General features: G+C 38.1%; 1 protein-coding gene across 8 annotated transcripts in view; it reads left to right on the top strand.

Annotated features, from left to right (window-relative positions):
* The window catches only part of Sbf2 (SET binding factor 2), a 349,435-nt gene that overhangs the window by 224,202 nt on the left and 108,473 nt on the right, over positions 1-16,760 (top strand). For all 8 annotated transcript variants that reach the window (XM_076550122.1, XM_076550109.1, XM_076550106.1 and 5 more), the window contains one exon: positions 564-713. In XM_076550122.1, coding sequence (XP_076406237.1) covers positions 564-713 — 150 coding nt within the window. The remainder of the gene's footprint in view (positions 1-563; positions 714-16,760) is intronic.

The raw sequence follows: 16,760 nt of genomic DNA, 5'->3' as shown, positions 1-16,760 counted from the left end.
CTCTGAATCCAGGTGATGCCATCATACCAGGCTTTGCATGCTGTGTTTATATCTGCTCCTGTGTTGGTAGGCCCTCCTGCTCTAATACTTTTTCTTTTCTTGCTAATTTGTACCTTCCTTTTTTTTATGTTCTCCAAATTAAATAAGCTCTTTAATACTATATGCAAATGAACAGACTGTATATGGTGAATTAGAGGAGCCATTTCTTAATATTCTTATAATGAGAGCTTTAATGAATATATCTAAAGAGACCTAAATATCTATAGCTTTGAGTCATGGTCTAAGCAGCAGTCTATTTAGCCACTAAAGTTCTATGAAGTCTGGGGTGGGGTGAATTTAATGTTTTCTCAACCTACATTATAAGCTACTTGTACTTGTTTTTTTTTTTTTTTTTGCTATCTTACAAACGAACATATAATTACAAATCGGTCTTAGCAGTGAATCACCTGTTTCCTAGGAATTCAATTCTAGGAACTGTGTTAAATACTTGACAGGATGTTCTTGAATTTTCAGTGTGGTTGCTTGAAGGTACATTTGGTCACTTGGACTTCTCTTGTCCTCAGACCCTTCCTGCTGCCTTAAGGGCCCTTAAAGGAAAAGCAGCAAGACAGTGTCTCACTGATGAACTGGGTTTGCATGTCCAGCAGAACCGGGCAATATTGGATCATCAGCAGTTTGACTACATAATAAGGATGATGAATTGTACTCTGCAGGTAATCTTGAGTGATTTTAGAAATACCTTTTTTCCTGAAATATAAATGTCTTGAGGCTGGTGTGGCTAATGAAGATATGATCATTGAATCGCTTGCTCACTAATTGATGTAAATGCTCACTTCTTTGTTCTTTCTTTCTTTTCTCTAGACAAGTACTGTGTTACTATGATGATTTTGTAATATGAGCAATATCTTAAAGGCATAGAGTCATATATTACAAAATCCTATAGTCATGTCACTCCTCAATCAGTTTTTAGTTGTACTGTCAAAGCAGAGAACAGTTAATGATGAATAATCCAATGATAAAAGACTGAATTATAAGAAGCAGTCTCCTATGGGCTTCAGAATAGGTATATGATCTTACAGAAATAACATTCCTATAAAATAATGAAGACTCAAATTAGAAGAAGTAATATGGGTTCCTTGTTGGCTGTCATCCTGTTCTCTTTAAATATTGAGAATTATTGAATGCCAAGTGATATAAATAAAATACATGTAAAGTATAGTGTAGTGGAAACAAGAACCACAGGATATGATTGGTAATAAAATTTGTAGATGAAAGAAAGCTAAATAAATGAGAAAGTACAGTATATGATCACAGACAGTTCTCAAAATAATCTCTGGTAGTGATGTAGTTCCTGTCAAAAATCCAAGCAGAAGATCAAAATCCTCTGTAAATACCAACCTTATTCTAATAAGAAAAAGAACAAGTCATGGAGACTTGCCTTGTCAGCTCTCAAATAATTAGATAATATAAAATGGCAAAGTTATATTCACATTGACCAATAGAACAGAAGAAAGAGCCCAAAGATGCACACTCATATTGAAATGTGCTTTATGGGAAAATGGCATTTTAGAACAGTGGCAGAATTATGATCAACTCCGTAAGTAATTGTGGGACTTGTGGATGACCACATACACATAATATACCTTCAACATGTGCCAGGCATAGTGGCATATAACTTTAGTTCCAGTACTTGGGAGGCAGAGGCAGGCAGATGCCTGTGAGTTTGAGGTAGCCTGGTCTACATAAAGTGAGTACTAGGACAGCCAGAGATACATAATGAGACCCTATTTTGGAAAAAAGAAAAAGAAAAAATACCAACACAAAAAGTATACACCCTCACACTACACAATATCAGTTTCACATGGGGTAGAGCAAGATTTATTTAAGTCACCAACAGTGCCAATCTTAAAAGATTTGACTACGTTAAAATTTCCCACTTCTTTTCATCAAATAAATAAAGGCTAGAGAGAGTGACAACACAGGCCAGAAATAGTAGCACACCACCTCATCCTATGCGGGGAAGGCTAACACAAGAGGTCTGGAGTTAGAGACAGTCCAGCACTACACAGTGAGACCATCTATAAAAATACAGAATCATGAAAATACTAACCTCAGACTGATAGATGTGTGTAAAGCATATAATTGCCAACAAATTTGTATCTTAATTGTAATAACATCTGTAGATTTTTTTAAGACAACCTAATTTTTAAATGGGGAAAACATGTAAAGAAAACTATCCAATTAATAAGTGTATAAAAAGATGGGCTAGGCCAGGCAGTGGTGGCGCACACTTTTGACCTCAGCACTCAGGAGGCAGAGGCAGGCAGATCTCTCTGAGTTTGAGACCAGCCTGGTTAGTTCTAGGACAGCTAGGCCTACCTACACAGAGAAACTCTGTCTTAAAAAACTAACAGGTGAAAAACAAAAACACAAGAAAAAGAAAAAAAAAGTGGTCTAAAGAAGAAAATCTATTCCTGTAATTGAAGAAGTGCACAAGTGGTGATAAGGTTACATAACTTATAAACTATGCTGTCAATGTATAAACTAGTAAATCCCTTAAGAACATTTGTAAGCAATTGCCTCAAAAAATGAGATACCTTAGAATAAACCTAATAAAGGAAGTGAAAGACTTCTACGGTGAAAACTTTAAAACACTGAAGAAATTGAAGACACTAGAAGATGAAAAGACCACCATGCTCTTGAATTGATAGTGTGACAACTATCTTGCCAAAAACAATCTCAAGGTTCAATGTGGTCCCCACCTAAATTCCTCCATTTTTCACAAAAATAGAAGGAAAATCATAAAACTCTATAGAAGCACAGAAGATCCCGGATAGCCAAGGCAATCCTGAGAAAAACCAGTAATACTAGAGGTATTATCAGACCTGGTCTCAAGTTATACTGCAGAGCCATAATGACAAAAGCACCATGGCACTGGCATAGAAACAGACATGTAAATCAGTGGGATAAGATAGCATAACCAAATATAAACTCAGATATTACCATATGATTTTTGACAAAGATGCCAAAAACACACATTGTGGGGGAAGCTGCCTCTTCAATGAGGGATGCTGGGAAAGCTAGATATCCACATGTACAAGAATGAAACTGAATCCTTGTCTCTAACTCTGAAATTTATAGAAGGCAAAGTAGAGAAACACATTTCAAGACATCAGCCTATGGAAGAACTTTCTGAAAAGGATCCCAATCACTTGTAATCATATTAAGCATTAAATTACTCTCATAAAAGCAAATATATGTTTTCTCTCATTTGTGGTTCCTAGATTTTATATAGATAAACTTATGTCTGTATATATAATAGGAAATTAGAAACAATACTGTCTAGGGGTGTAGCCAGAAGTTATCCTGTGTCCCACCAATCCCACAGCCCCTCAGACAAGTAAACACACAGAGGCTTATATTATTTACAAACTGTATGGCCTAATGCTTCAGGCTTCTCGTTAGCTAGCTCCTATGACTTAACCCATTTCTATTAATCTATAAGTTGCCACATGGCCATGGCTTACCGGTACTTTCACATCTTGCTTCTGGCAGCAGCTGGTGTCTCTTCTCTCCTGTGCCTCTCCTTTTTCTATCTCTGTCCTGGATTTCCCACCTGCCTATGAGCTGCCTTGCCACAGGCCAAAGCAGTCAATCTATTAACCAATGGGAACAACACATATTCACAGCATACAGAAAGACATCTCCCAGCATAGGGGAACATGGAGGTCTTATGGGAAGGGAAGGGCATGAAAAGAAAAGAAAATAGTTTGAGGGAATATAGTTAACATACAATATATACTTGTATGAAAATGTAAAATTAAAAAAGCAAACTTTGTAAGTTATGATTAATAAGATATTAGAAAAGAAGGTAATTTGTCATTACCTTGTAACGCTGCATATGAATCATATTCTAGGACCCAGATATTCCACTAGATGTTCTCTTGCCTATATACACCAAGAGAGATGTGTGTCAGTGTTCTGAGTTACATAGCACAATTAAAAGAAGAGGGTCACTCCAGAAGTAATTCAGGCTCTGTGGCAACAGGGAGGTTCAGCCTTGATGAATGAACTTCGACCAGCCATGCAGAAGCATATTTATTGATTGTTACACAAAAGTTGGGTTTTTGTTTTTGTTTTTTTTTTTGGGGGGGTGGGGGGGTAAAACAAGTTCCTCATACCAAAGCCCCTGGTCTAATCTATATGTTTCATGAAGAAAAACATCACACTCCTATAACTTTAGTCCTTATTGTGTACTGTTTGCAGTACCTAATAATGCAAGACACTCCAGGTGTGCCAGGACCATGTTGTGACCAAAGTCCTGCAAAGGCTGTAAAGCTTCTTCAGAAAAATAACTGTAGATAACAGAGAACAATCACTGTCTTCTACAATGATTTCTTCAAGGTCAACATACTTCTTTAAAACAACTTCATTTTAATGTTTACATTAGATACAGTGAAAACAACTATTTGACTCTAATGTTTACCCTATATACAATAATTCTACTAGAATTTCATTCCAGATATGCACAAAAATGTTCATTGCAGCATTATTTAAAATAACAGAAACACTTGGGCCTGGAGAGGTGGCTCAGTGGTTAATAGCTTGTAGAGGACTTGGGTTCGCTTCTCAGCACTCAAATCAGGTGGCTTAAAACTCCAGCTTCAGAGACTCCAACTCTCTCTTCTGTATTCTGTGAGCACCAAAATTCATATGTGCACATAACCCCCCACTAGACATATAATTAAAAATAAAGTAGATCTTAAATAGTAGGAAAACTGAAACTTGTCAGTGATAGAATGAATATATAAATAGGTAAATTTTCTTTCTGTAGAGTATTATTCAGTAGAGAAAATGAACAGATTGCAGCTACAGGTAACAATATGGTTGACTCTTAAGATACTTTGTGTAAGACAGCTTAATTACAATATGGTTCTACATTTAAAAAATCAAAAGCATATAGTATCTAGAAATATTTAACTTAGTGATCTTAACACAGGTGGTAAAACCACAAAGAAAATCAAAATCAAGATATGGCTGTGGGGATGGGGCTCTAGTTCAGTGATAGAACACCCCTAGCATGCAGGAGGCCCTGTGGAATTTCAAAACTCCCAATAGTTATCATTTTGATATTGATTTATTTAATAGCTGTGTCTTTGAAAGACTGTTCAACTCTAAATAGAAATGTGTCAATCTACATATATACTGGTATGGAAACACTTGTGTTATATATTAGAGGTAGGGTATGTGATTTTTTTTTTAATCTGTAATTACATACATGTGTACATATATTGATTATAAGTCTGGAAAGATATTTACACTAAGTCATTAATAGTATACTTTTCTGGCATGGATTCTAATAGTTTTGATTTATAATTTAAATTCTTTTAATTACACATAATAAGAGCATATCTTTTATAATTAAAAATTATTTTACAGAAAATAAACTTTGTGCACCCTTATGAAAAGAATAAACCATACTAAATTTTCTCTTCAAAAAGCCCACATATTCTTTGTTACTTTGTTATAGTAATTTTTTCTATCGATAAATTTCAGACCAAAGAAGTAGGATTGACAAATCAAGATGTTCAGAAGCCCTAAAGTTAGACAGTTTCCCAACTTCCTAATGACTGATATTAAAGCTACAAAAACTGTATTGGAAGTTTTTTTCTATCAGTGTTTTCTATGCCATTTATGGACTAAAGTTTCAAAACTTTAAGCTTCACATTTTAAGATTATGTTTTAAGGTCTTGTCTAAACTTAATCTAAAACACATACTAGAACATATACAATTAATCATGTCATTTACAGACCTATAGGAAGCTGAACTACATTTTTTTTGTTCTTTGAATACTCATCTTTCTGAAAAATAGAAAGTACAATCATAATTTTTGTTTCTTTCAAATACACCTTACTTACATAAGTACTTAAATAAGTCAACATTTCAGATGCACATAAGCATAGTCCCTGTGTTTATCAATGTTCCTACCATTGTTTGCCATCATATAAGCATTCTTTGTGGTTACAAATGGGCCTACATGTACTGTCCTTGTGTGAATGAGTTCTTTATTTACAACTTGGGGTTTATTGGTGTCTCTGTTGGAATTGCATAAAGGGATTTAACATGACATTATTATTACCCTTTACAAAAGCATAGAATTTAAAAGCAGGCCAAACATCTGTGTTGATATTTTTAAGAAAGAAATATTAACTAAATGAACTAATTTTTAGTTAGTGATTCAAACACTTAGTAATCTTTCTTTTCATGACCTAGAAGTTAGTCTCTTTCTTGCCCTCAAGGGAAAACCAAAAGGAACATCAGTACTGCAAAACAACTACTTTGTTTATCAGGCTCTTTCAAAGCCAAGATAATTTTTCACAGTACTGTTTTATACAGGGTGTGATTAATTCCTACATAACATCTCATTTCAAAAAATGGATCATATTTTCAAAACAAGGGGTCAAAAATCATGAATTGAACCTCCATTTAAAGCTTTTTATTATGTCTAGATCTTAGCGACTATCTTTTAACAATAAATTATGATTTGAAAACCCAATGAAGTTCTCCATTTCTCTCATTATGTTTAACTCCATGCTTTGAGAAAAAGACATTGAAATTTTTCAAATAAACATAAATCATAATTTTGATACATGGTTCTCAAGAAGAAGACAGATTCTCTAAATATAGTTTCTCCTGTACTCTTAAGAAAAGAGCAAATAGAATGAACCAAGCCTTAAGCATCAGCACGATTTTTAAAAAGGTTTTTGTAAAGACTTATTTCTATGTGCATTGGTGTTTTGCCTGTATGTATGTCAGTGAGGGTGCCAGTTTCCTGGAACTGGAGTTACAGACAATGAGCTACCATATGGGAGCTGGAAATTGATCCTTGGATCTATGGAAGATCAGCCAGTGCCCTTAACCACTAAGCCATCTCTTCAACCCCTGAATCAGCAGGTTTTTGACCACACTTATACCTTGGTCTCTTTAAGGCTTGGACAGCTGATTAAACCTTAAAATTTTACATTGAGATAGAAACACTGAAAATAAGAAGTAATCCCCACTTAGTAGCATGCCAGGAGAAGCAATTATACATCTTTCTTTAAGTAATGTATCCCCTATTTAAGCAATCAGGATTCCCCAGATCAAGTTCAATAAAACATGAGCTCACAGTTGTAAAATGGTCCAAAACCATGAGCATGATCCAGTTTCAACACCAACCAATGACAAACTTAGACTTCCCCCTAAGACTATATTTACTTATCTAACATGCATAAATAACAGTTAAAATACTAAATAAAAGATCAAATATAAAAAATAACGAAACTAACAAAAATGACTGTTTAAATTACTTAATCATTAAAAGTAAAGACTCAAGAGATGTAGAAGACAGTGTTATTAAGATGTCATTTATCCCTCTACAAATGAACTATGTATTAAATGCAATCTAAGTCAAAATTGTAGCTGCCCTCTTTTAGAAGTTAGCAAACTGATTCTTAAATTTCTGTGGAAGTACTATAGACTTAGATTTACACACTCAATAAAGGAACAAATTTGGAGAATTTTAAAACATAACAACCCAGGTTAATCAAGATAAAGCATCAATGCTAGGTCAGTGAAAAAGAACAATCATAAGTAGACCCATATTTATGGCATTTTTCGCAAACACATTGAAATGATAAAATAGGGAGATAAATGGTTTTGTGTCTTTACAAATAGTTTGGAAGCTTGTTGGTAGCGCATGCCTTTAATCCCAGCATTCAGGAGGCAGAGGCAGGTGGATCTCTGTGAGTTCGAGGCTAGACTGGTCTACAGAGTGAGTTCCAGGATAGCCAGGACTACACAGAGAAACCCTGTCCCAAAAAGCCAAAATAAAAATAATAATATTGGAATAACCAAATGTCTATATGGATACTGACTGTACATTAGAAAATAAGGATTAATTTGAAACAGAACATGAACATAAAATGTAGAGCTATGAAATTTTGATTTGTTGCTTAGTTGATATTCTTCTTAGATGAAATCTTTTTAAAATTGGCCACCTGACTTCAAACTCACAGTCTTCCTGCACATGTGAGACACCAGTGTGTAGCGTTACATGTGCCTCAGAAAGGGAGAGGTGGTGGGGGTGATAAAAGCTCCACAGGCAACTCAAGCAAGATCAGCCATGCGTGGTGGTGTACATCTGTAAGGTAGCACTGGGGAGGGAAAGCAGGAGGACCTTTTATCAAGGTTATCCTTGACTACTGTGCTGGACAGTTTGATGTCAACTTGACACAAGCTAAAATCATCTGAACCTCAGTTAAGAAAATTGCCTCTATTGTATAATTTTGGCTTCTATGTCAAAAATCAGGTGTTCATAGGTGTGTGGGTTTATATGAGGGTCTTCAATTCGATTCCATTGATCCATGTGTCTGTTTTTATGCCAATACCAAGCTATTTTTATTACTATATCTCTGTAGTAGAACTTGAAATCAGGGATGGTGATACCTCCAGAAGTTTGGTTATTGTACAGGATTGTTTTGGCTATCCTGGGTTTTTTGTTTTTTCATATGAAATTGAGTATTGTTCTTTTGAGGTCTGTAAAGAATTATGTTGGGATTCTGAGGGGAATTGCATTGAATCTGTAGAATGCTTTTGGTAAGACTGCCATTTTTTACTATGTTAATTCTACTGATCCATGAACATGAGAGATCTTTCCATCTTCTGATATCTTCTTCAATTTCTTTCTTCAGAGACTTGAAGTTCTTGTCATACAGGCTTTTTACTTGTTTGGTTAGAGTTACCCCAAGATATTTTATATTATTTGTGGCTATTGTAAAGAGTGTTGCTTTCCTGACTTCATTCTCAGCGCATTTATTATTTGTATATAGGAGGGCTATTGATTTTTTTTGTTTTGTTTTTTTAGTTAATCTTGTATCCAGCCACATCACTGAAGGTGTTTATCAGCAGTAGGAGCTCCCTGGTAGAATTTGTGGGGTCACTTGTGTATACTATCATATCTTGGATTTCCCAGGGAGGGGGAAATAGAAGAGATCTCAGGAAACTGGGAGTGAGGGAGTGGGAACATGAGGGAGGGATCAGGTTGAGGGGGTGAGGAGAGGACAGGGGAGAGTAATGAAAGAGATGTCTTCATAGAAGGAGACATTTGGGGGTTAGGAAGAAACCTGGTGCCAGGAATCCACAGGGCTGACCCCAGCTTAAGACTTCTAAATAGTGGAGAGGGTGCCTGAACTGACCATCTCCTGTAATGAGATTGTAGACTACCTTACTTGCCATCAGAGAACCTTCATCCAGTAACCAGTGGAAACAAATGGCAGAGACCCACAGCCAAGCACTGGGCTGAGCTCCAGGAATCCTGCTGAAGAGAGGGAGGAAGGAAGGATTGTACGAACCAGGGGTAGTCAAGGTCATCAAGGGAACCCACAGAAACAATTAACCTGGGCTCATATGAGACTCTGGACTGACAGCTAAGGGAGCCTATATAGAACCAACCTAGGCCCTCTACATATGTGTGATAGATATGTAGCTTGGTCTGTTTTGGGGACTCCTAGGAGTGGGATCAGGGCCTGTCCCTAATGCTTGAGCTGGCTTTTGGGAACCTATTCCACAGTCCCCCACCCCTTGCCTTAATCCTACCTCAGCTTGATATGCCATGCTTTGTTGACACCCATGGGAAGCTTGCCCCTTTCTGAACAGAAACAGAGGCGGAGTGAATAGCAGGAGGAGGGCAAAGGGGAGACAGGAGGAGACGAGAGAGGGGAAACTGTGGTCAGGACTTAAATAAATGAAAAAACTTAATAAAAAAAAAAAAAAGCCGGGCGGTGGTGGCGCACGCCTTTAATCCCAGCACTTGGGAGGCAGAGGCAGGCGGATCTCTGTGAGTTCGAGGCCAGCCTGGGCTACCAAGTGAGTTCCAGGAAAAGGTGCAAAGCTACACAGAGAAACCCTGTCTCGAAAAACAAAAAAAAAAACAAAAAAAAAAAAAATCACATGAGGCTTTATTTTTTGCCGGGCGTTGGTGGCTCACGCCTTTAATCCCAGCACTTGGGAGGCAGAGGCAGGCGGATCTCTGTGAGTTCGAGGCCAGCCTGGGCTACCAAGTGAGCTCCAGGAAAGGCGCAAAGCTACACAGAGAAACCCTGTCTTGAAAAACAAAACAAAAAAAAAAAAAAAAAAAAAGATAATGCCTCCATAGGATCAGAATGTAGACAAACCCATAGAGCTGTTCTTCTCAACCTCTGGGTCACCACCCCTTTGGGGGTTCTAATGACCCTTTGCCAGGGATCGCACATCAGATATTTACATTATGAGTCATAAATAGCAAAATTACAATTGTGAAGTAACAATGAAAATAATTTTATGGTTGGGGTCACTACAACATGAGGAATTAAAGGGTCAAAGCATTAGGAAGGTTGAAACCACTATTGTAGGTCATTTTCTTAATTAGTTAATGATGTGGGAGGGTTCAGCCCATTGTGGGTGGTGCCATCCCTGGGCTGGTGGCCCTGGGTTCTATAAGAAAACAGGCTGAGCAAGCGATGAGAAACAAGCCAAGAAGCAGCACCCCTCCATGGCCTCTGACTCAGCTCCTGCTATAGGGTTCCTGCCCTATTTGAGTTCCTGTCCTGGCTTCCTAAAATGATAAATAGTGCTGTTTTGAAAGAGTAAGTCAAATGAACTCTTTCCTCCCCAAGTTGTTTTTGGCGATAGTGTTTTATCACAGCAATCGAAACCCTAACTAATACAGCTACATAGTGAATTTGAGGACAGCCTGGGCTTCGTGAAACTCTTGTCTCCAAAAAGAAAAACAAACACTGGATGTATCACTAAGCAGATTTTCCATCCAAGCAGACAGCAATTGGGGGGCAAGGAGGTTCCCAAAGAAAATCTTAGGTTTTAGGCACACAACTAAAGCAGAGGCAAGAAGGCATTTTTTAAAAATATCCCTGCTGAGTCAGTGGCTCTAGAGGCAAAGGTGCCTCCCTTTGCAGCCCACTCTGAGAACCTAGGGAAAGTATTAGAAGCCTGTACTCTAAGACCTGGCCTGCAGGATTCTACTGATTATAAAGAAAAGCTTTCAGTCAGAACCATTGAGCATTTCTTGTGAAAATCTGGTCCATACTAGAGACTGGAGTGTGTTCTGGGATTCACCAGCTCCCCCAGAAGAGGGACAAATGCTGGCAAGTACTATAAGAGACTGAGTCTTAGGTACCCAATAGAAAGGTTGCCAACAGCTCTAACATGATGTAGAGACAGAAAAACCCCTGAAGTTATAGTACTTATCACTTGTTCCACTAACCACACCCTTTGGTTGTGGAGCAAACAACACAAAATTCAACATAGGAAATGTTATACCACAAATGTTATGTCCTCATTGGACAAAAGTAACCACAAAGAAACAAGCTGCACCACTGGCTACTTTAGGGGCCACCAAGAAACAGACTCTGTAACACTTCCTATTTTTCTCTCTTTCACTTTTATATACTTAAGATCTCATTTCAACTTTGTGGACCAGCTTTGTCCTGCCCTGTTCCAGGTTGGGTTTGGAGATAGGTTTTCCCATAGAACAAGGTTGGCTTGAGGTTGATGTCTCCCTGCCCCAGCGTGCCAAGAGCTGGGGTTGTTTTAAGTTGGCTTACTAAATTTCTTTACCTCTTTCTCTCTCTCTCTCTCTCTTTTCGTTCTACGTTCACTTCTAGCTGCCTTATCCCAGTCCTTTGTCTTTATTGTTCTCACTTTCCACTTTTCTCTCTTGTTTATTATCTCTGTTGCTCAAATACTAAATTGCTCCTCTTACTGATCTGCTTATTTTTGTTACATTCTAACCCTTAGCAACTGGCATTTTAGTACACACTGTAGTATTTTTGTTCCTCTACTCCCTGAAATGTATTGGAGTTGAAGGGGTCATTGTTTCTACTTAGCTATTCCTATGTTGTCATAGTGGGTCTATCCATCACTTGTATATGCTTCTGAGATACTACTCTACTCTCAGAGTTGTACTAGAGTGTGAGTGTAATACCCTGAACCTGTAGTGAGAGGCAGGCAGATCTCTGTGAGTTTGAGGCCAGCCTGGTCTACCAAGCGAGTTCCAGGAAAGGCGCAAAGCTACACAGAGAAACCCTGTCTCAAAAAAACAACAAAAAACAAGAACCTATAGTGATAAAGGCTTGATTATTGAGCTACAAACCCTTGGCCCAATAGAGAAAAACAGTGCATAATCACTATTGCAACCTAGTCACATATAAAACATTGCAAATACTTTGACTTAAAGAAAAAAATGGATGAATTTTTTTTAAATCCAACCAAATACCATATCCAAGATGTATAAGTTTCATTGCACAAACACAAGAAATTAAAAAAAAAAGACAATATGACTTCTCCAAAACTTACCAATTCCACAGTAAAGGATCTGTAGAAGCAAATTAGATGCAATTTCAGACAAAGAATTCAAAAGGATTATTGTAAGAATGACCAGTGAGGCAAAGAAGGCACGAATAAATTCCAACACAAATTCAAAAAATTGCAGATAATTGAATGAAATAAAGTTAAGACAGAGTATGAAAAAATAATCCAATAAAAATGAGAAATACTGCAGAAAAATTAACCACCATAATCAAGTAGACTTTATCCCAGAGATTCAAGGATGGTTCAACAAAATCTGTCAATATAATATACCATATAAACAAACTGAAAGAAAAAAAACCACATGATCATTTCATTAGATGCTGAAAAGGCATTTGACAAAATCCAACACCCCTTTATGATAAAAGTCTTAGAGATCAGGAATACAAAGAACATACCTAAACATAATAAAGGCAGTTTACAGCAAGCCAACGGCCAACATCAAATTAAATGGAGAGAAACTCAAAGCAATTCCACTAAAATCAGGAACGAGGAAGGCTGTCTGCTCTCCCCATACTTATTCAATAGAGTACTTGAAGTTCTAGCCAGAGCAATAAGACAACATAAGGACATTAAGGGGATACAAATTGGAAAGGAAGTAGTCAAGCTTTCCCTATTTGCAGATGACATGATTGTATACTTGAGTGACCCCAAAGATTCAACCAGGGAACTGATACAGCTTTTAAACACCTTCAGCAACATAGCAGGATACAAGATCAACTCAAAAAAATCACTAGCCCTCCGATATATAATTGACAAACAGGCTGAGAAGGAAATCAGAGATACATCACCCTTTACAATAGCCATAAATGACATAAAAATACCTTGGGGTGACACAAAGCAAGCAAGTGAAGGACCCATATGACAAGAACTTTAAGTCCCTGAAAAAAGAAATTGAAGAAGATGTCAGAAAATGGAAAGATCTCTCATGCTCATGGATAGGCAGGACTAACAGTAAAAATGGCAATTTTACCAAAAGCAATCTGCAGATTCAATGCAATCCCCATCAAAATACCAACACAATTCTTCACAGACCTGGAAAGAATAATACTCGGCCGGGCGGTGGTGGCGCACGCCTTTAATCCCAGCACTCGGGAGGCAGAGCCAGGCGGATCTCTGTGAGTTCGAGGCCAGCCTGGACTACCAAGTGAGTCCCAGGAAAGGCGCAAAGCTACACAGGGAAACCCTGTCTCGAAAAACCAAAAAAAAAAAAAAAAAAAAAAAAATACTCAACTTCATATGGAAAAACAAAAAACCCAGGATAGCCAAAAGAATCCTGTACAATAAAACAACCTCTAGAGGCATCACGATCCCTGACTTCAAGCTCTACTATAGAGCTACAGTAATAAAAACAGCTTGGTACTGGCATAAAAACTGACATGTAGACCAATGGAATCGAATTGAAGACCCTGACATTAATCCACAAACCTATGAACATATAATTTTTGACAAATAAGCCAAAAGTGTACAATGGAAAAAAAGAAAGCATCTTCAACAAATGGTGCTGGCATAACTGGATATTAACGTGTAGAAGGCTGCAAATAGATCAGTATCTATCACTGTGCACAAAACTTAAGTCCAAGTGGATCAAAGACCTCAACATAAATCCAGCTACTATGAACCTGCTAGAAGAGAAAGTAGGAAGTAGTCTTGAACTCATTGGCATAGGAGATCACTTTCTAAATATAACACCAGTAGCTCAGACACTGAGAGAAACAATCAATCAATGAGACCTCCTGAAAGTGAGAAGCTTTTGTAGAGCAAAGGATACAGTCAAAAAGGCAAAGTGACAGCCTAAAGAATGGGAAAAGGTCTTCACCAACCCCACATCTGACAGAGGACTGATATCCAGAATATATAAGGAACTCAAGAAATGAGGCATCAAAATGCCCAAGAGTCCAATTAAGAAATGGGCTATAGAACTAAACAGAGAATTCTCAACAGAGGAAACTCAAATGGCTGAAAGACATTTAAGGAATTGCTCAACATCCCTAATTATCAGGGAAATGCAAATCAAAACAACTCTGAGATACCACTTTATGCCTGTCAGATGGCTAAGATCAAAAACACTGAAGACACCTTATGCTGGAGAGGATGTGGAGCTAGGGGAACTCTCCTCCACTGCTGGTGGGAATGCAAGCTTGTACAACCACTTTGGAAATCAATATGGCACTTTCTTAGAAAATTGGGAATCAATCTCCCCCAAGATCCAGCTATACCACTCTTGGGCATATACCCAAGGAACGCTCAATCATACCACAAGGGCACTTGCTCAGCTATGTTCGTATCAGCATTGTTTGAAATAGCCAGAACCTGGAAACAACCTAGATGCCCTTCAACTGAAGAATGGATAAGTAAAATGTGGTACATATACACAATGGAATACTACTCAGCAGAGAAAGACAATGACATCATGAAGTTTGCAGGCAAATGGATGGATCTAGAAAAAAATCATCCTGAGTGAGGTAACCCAGACTCAGAAAGACAAACATGGTATGTACTCACTCATAGGAGGATACTAGATGTGGAACAAGGATGACTGGACTGCTACTCACATCACCAGGGAGGCTACCTGGAAAACAGGACCCCAAGAAAGACACGGGGATCACCCAATGATGGAGAAATGGATGAGATCTACATGAACAGCCTGGACATGAGTGGGGGTAATGAAGGGCAAGGGTCAAGGGAAAGAGAGCCTATGGGAGCGGGAGATCCCAGCTGGATCAAGAACAGAGAGGGAGAACAAGGAATAGGAGACCATGGTAAATGAAGACCACATGAGAATAGGAAGAAGCAAAGTGCTAGAGAGGCCCACAGAAATCCACAAAGATACCCCCACAATAGACTGCTGGCAATGATTGAGAGACAGCCTGAACTGACCTACTCTGGTGATAGGATGGCCAAACACCCTAATTGTCATGCTAGAAACCCCATCCAATGACTGAGGGAACTGGATGCAGAGATCCACAGCTAGGCCCTGGGTGGAGCTGCAGGAGTCCAATTAGCAAGAAAGAGGAGGGTTTGTATGAGCAAGAATTGTTGAGACCAAGGTTGGATAAAGCACAGGGACAAATAGCCAAACGAATGGAAACACATGAACTGTGAACCAATGGCTGAGGGGCCCCCAACTGGATCAGGCCCTCTGAATAGGTAAGACAGCTGATTGGCTTGATCTGTTTGGGAGGCATACAGGCAGTGGGACTGGGTCCTGTGCTCAGTGTATGAGTTGGCTGTTTGAAACCTGGGGCTAATGCAGGGACACTTGGCTCAGCCTAGGAGGAGGGGACTGGACCTGCCTGGACTGAGTCTACCAGGTTGATCTCAATCCTCAGGGGAGGCTTTGCCCTGGAGGAGGTGAGAATGGGGGGTGTGCTGGGGGGAAGGGGAGTGGGGTGGGAGTGGGGAGAACAAGGGAATCTTTGGCTGATATGTAGAACTAAATTATATTGTAAAATAAAATTAAATTAAATTAAAAAAATATTTAAAATCTTTTCACACCAAATCGATTTCTTTGTAAAGCACATTTTATTATTTCAGCTTACTGTGTTGTTGTTTTTTTGAACCAATCTGAATTTGTTGTATTCTTCTGTTTAACAACTTTTGATATCACCATTGTAAACAATCTCTCTTTGAGACTTTTTTTCCCGGCAACTCTAGATTGTGTCAAGTTGACAATTAAAGCTACCAACCATGACAAGTAAAACTCAATTTTTCACTGAATGATTGAAATCTGTCTTCACTGGCTTTTTCACATTTGTCAGAGTGGACATTTTAAAACAGACAAAAGAAGAAAAAAGCTAATGCAGTTATACTATACACTAACTTAATGACTTTCTGTCACATTACTGGCAAAACTCCCAAGAAAAAATGTTGTTATTTAAATGACTATAAAAGTTTTATTGAGCCAGGCGGTGGTGGCGCACGCCTTTAATCCCAGCACTGGGAGGCAGAGGCAGGAGGATCTCTGTGAGTTCGAGGCCAGCCTGGGCTACCAAGTGAGTTCCAGGAAAAGGCGCAAAGCTACACAGAGAAACCCTGTCTCGAAAAACCAAAAAAAAAAAAAAAAAGTTTTATTGATACAGTAAATATTTAGGAAAAGTTTTAAGAAAGTTTTCTTTTAATTCTAACTATTTTTTAAAACCATAAATAAGACAGAAAGTTTTCTCTTTTTTTTTCCCTGCTGACATGCTCACATACCCCTAGTCTGCTATTAAAGTGATGTAGCTTTCATTTTTTCCCCTACTTTTAAAATTAATTTTGAGCCTAGTGTCGTGGTGCACACCTTTAGTCCCAGCATATAGGAGGCAGAGGCTGATGAATCTCAATGTGTGCTTTTTTTGTTTTTTTTTTTTTAGCT

This window comes from Peromyscus maniculatus, chromosome 1 (genome assembly GCF_049852395.1).
Source record: "Peromyscus maniculatus bairdii isolate BWxNUB_F1_BW_parent chromosome 1, HU_Pman_BW_mat_3.1, whole genome shotgun sequence".
In the NCBI taxonomy this organism is placed as follows: domain Eukaryota; kingdom Metazoa; phylum Chordata; class Mammalia; order Rodentia; family Cricetidae; genus Peromyscus; species Peromyscus maniculatus.
The sequence above is the reverse complement of the archived record's forward strand: the minus strand, read 5'-3'. Positions and strand labels throughout refer to the sequence as shown.